The sequence below is a fragment of the Etheostoma cragini genome, chromosome 16 (genome assembly GCF_013103735.1).
Source record: "Etheostoma cragini isolate CJK2018 chromosome 16, CSU_Ecrag_1.0, whole genome shotgun sequence".
Classification (NCBI taxonomy): Eukaryota; Metazoa; Chordata; class Actinopteri; order Perciformes; family Percidae; genus Etheostoma; species Etheostoma cragini.
This window is the reverse complement of record NC_048422.1, coordinates 24742818-24744820: the sequence shown is the minus strand read 5'-3', so window position 1 is coordinate 24744820 and position 2003 is coordinate 24742818. Positions and strand designations below refer to the sequence as shown.

Below are 2003 nucleotides of genomic sequence, written 5' to 3'. Positions count from 1 at the left end.
ACACACACACACACACACACACAAATTTACAGATACAGCAGGTCTAGACCACTCTATAATTTACTATATATTTACTATATCTACAGAATTTTAACGCTTAAATTATGTATTTCATGTATATTAACATCATGTTACACATTGTTGAACTTCTTGTGTTCATTAAATAAAGTTTTTATAAAGATTAGTGGTGGTTGTTACACGCTCCCGTCACAAGATGGCGGCGGGCGCCTTTAAGCTCCAGAGAGAGAAGGTGAAGAAGAAGAGAAGGGGGGGCAGTCAGCTGGTAACACACAGGAAACTTCCTCCACATGTTCAGCAACCTGCACGCGGCTTCATGACGGCCAAGGTGAGTTCAGGATGAAAACACCAGCTCGTTGTTCACGGCGGGAGAGAGTCGCCAGGGTCCGTTGACGTTTCCGCTTCCTTTAACAGCGCGGTGCGCGTGCACGAGCGCGACCTGCGTCTCCAGGTGGAGGAAACAAACGGCCGGAAAAGTTGGTGCGCGAGGGTCAGGTGGCAGAAATATGGGCGCCGAATTGAAGATGGATTATGGTTTAATGATATGAGAAAGTGCGCCTTTGTTCAGATTAATATTATGTTGGTAACAAGTAAGAAATGTTTAAAGTGGGAGACTTCGGGACGGAGATCGCTGCAGCGGGTGGAGCGTGTCTGATCCCTCGTGACAGACGAGGAGGCGGTCCTGGACCTTTGACCCAGACCGTGTTGAGCAGGAGAACCGTGTCCCCTCCACCAGGACCGTGTCCCCCTCCACCAGGACCGTGTCCCCTCCACCAGGACCGTGTCCCCCTCCACCAGGACCGTGTCCCCTCCACCCAGACCGTGTCCCCCTCCACCAGGACCGTGTCCCCTCCACCGGGACCGTGTCCCCTCCACCGGGACCGTGTCCCCTCCACCAGGACCGTGTCCCCCTCCACCCGGACCGTGTCCCCCTCCACCGGGACCGTGTCCCCTCCACCGGGACCGTGTCCCCTTCTTCTTCTTCTTCAGGTGTTCTTCTTCTTCAGGTGTTCTTCTTCTTCAGATGTTCTTCTTCTTCTTCTTCTTCAGGTGTTGCTGTTGTTCTTCGCTAAGAGCGCCGAGCTGACTGGACTGAAGCAGGAAGAGGCTGTTGCCGTGCCAACACCAATCAGCAGCCGGGACCTTTGGACACTGTTGCTACGGCGACACCCGAGGTACCGCGACACTCAGCAAGGTTTTAAACTGCAGAAGAAGAAACATATAAATAAAAAGATTGTGCGTGCGTGTGTGTGTAGACTCTCCGTCCTGCAGGATCAGGTGGTGTTGGCGGTGCGTCATCAGTACGTTGCCATCGGCGACCAGGTGGTGACTCTGGGAGACGGGGACGAGGTTGCCGTGGTACCGCCGCTCAGCGGAGGCTAAAGTCACGCGGTAAACAAAGATAGTAGAAGAAGAGATGTCTCACTCTGGAGATGATAAGGAGGATGAGGATGATGATGAGGATGATGAGGAGGATGATGATGAGAATGATGAGGAGGATGATGAGGAGGATGATGATGAGGATGATGATGAGGATGATGAGGAGGATGATGAGGAGGATGATGATGAGGATGATGATGAGGATGATGAGGAGGATGATGATGATGATGATGATGGTGAGGAGGATGGTGAGGAGGATGATGAGGAGGATGATGATGAGGAGGAGGATGATGATGATGATTAGGATGATGAGGATGAGGATTTTTTCTTCTCAGATGGCCGAGTTAGAGGAGCGGCGAGACGTCTTCAAGCTGAGCCGTGATTGGCTGTCCGTACAGGAAGTGGTGGACTCCGTCAGCAGTGCTTCCTGTGGAGCCATTTCTGTTTTCATAGGTTAATATTTCACTCAATTCAATTCAATTTAATTTATAGTATCAAATCACAACAAGAGTTATCTCAAGACACTATACAGATAGAGGAGGTCTAGACCAGATAGAGCAGGTCTAGACCAGATAGAGCAGGTCTAGACCAGATAGAGGAGGTCT

General features: G+C 50.9%; 2 protein-coding genes across 3 annotated transcripts in view; one reads left to right on the top strand and one right to left on the bottom strand.

The window, feature by feature from the left end:
- The first annotated feature begins 253 nt into the window (after positions 1 to 253).
- On the top strand, positions 254 to 1866 carry LOC117958990 (molybdopterin synthase sulfur carrier subunit). Of its 2 annotated transcripts, none has more exons than XM_034895810.1 (4): positions 254 to 346; positions 1069 to 1193; positions 1275 to 1410; positions 1734 to 1866. In XM_034895810.1, the coding sequence occupies exons 1-3, from the start codon at positions 335 to 337 to the stop codon at positions 1399 to 1401; spliced, it is 264 nt and encodes an 87-aa protein (XP_034751701.1). In that variant the 5' UTR covers positions 254 to 334; the 3' UTR covers positions 1402 to 1410; positions 1734 to 1866. The 2 variants fall into 2 exon arrangements, with proteins under 2 accessions (XP_034751701.1, XP_034751702.1); XM_034895811.1 differs by having other exon boundaries at positions 1708 to 1866.
- Positions 1743 to 2003, bottom strand: part of LOC117959778 (kinesin-like protein KIF20B) — a 3834-nt gene continuing 3573 nt past the window's right edge. The window contains exon 6 of the mRNA XM_034897055.1: positions 1743 to 1825. Within this exon, the coding sequence (XP_034752946.1) occupies positions 1743 to 1825 (83 nt within the window). The remainder of the gene's footprint in view (positions 1826 to 2003) is intronic.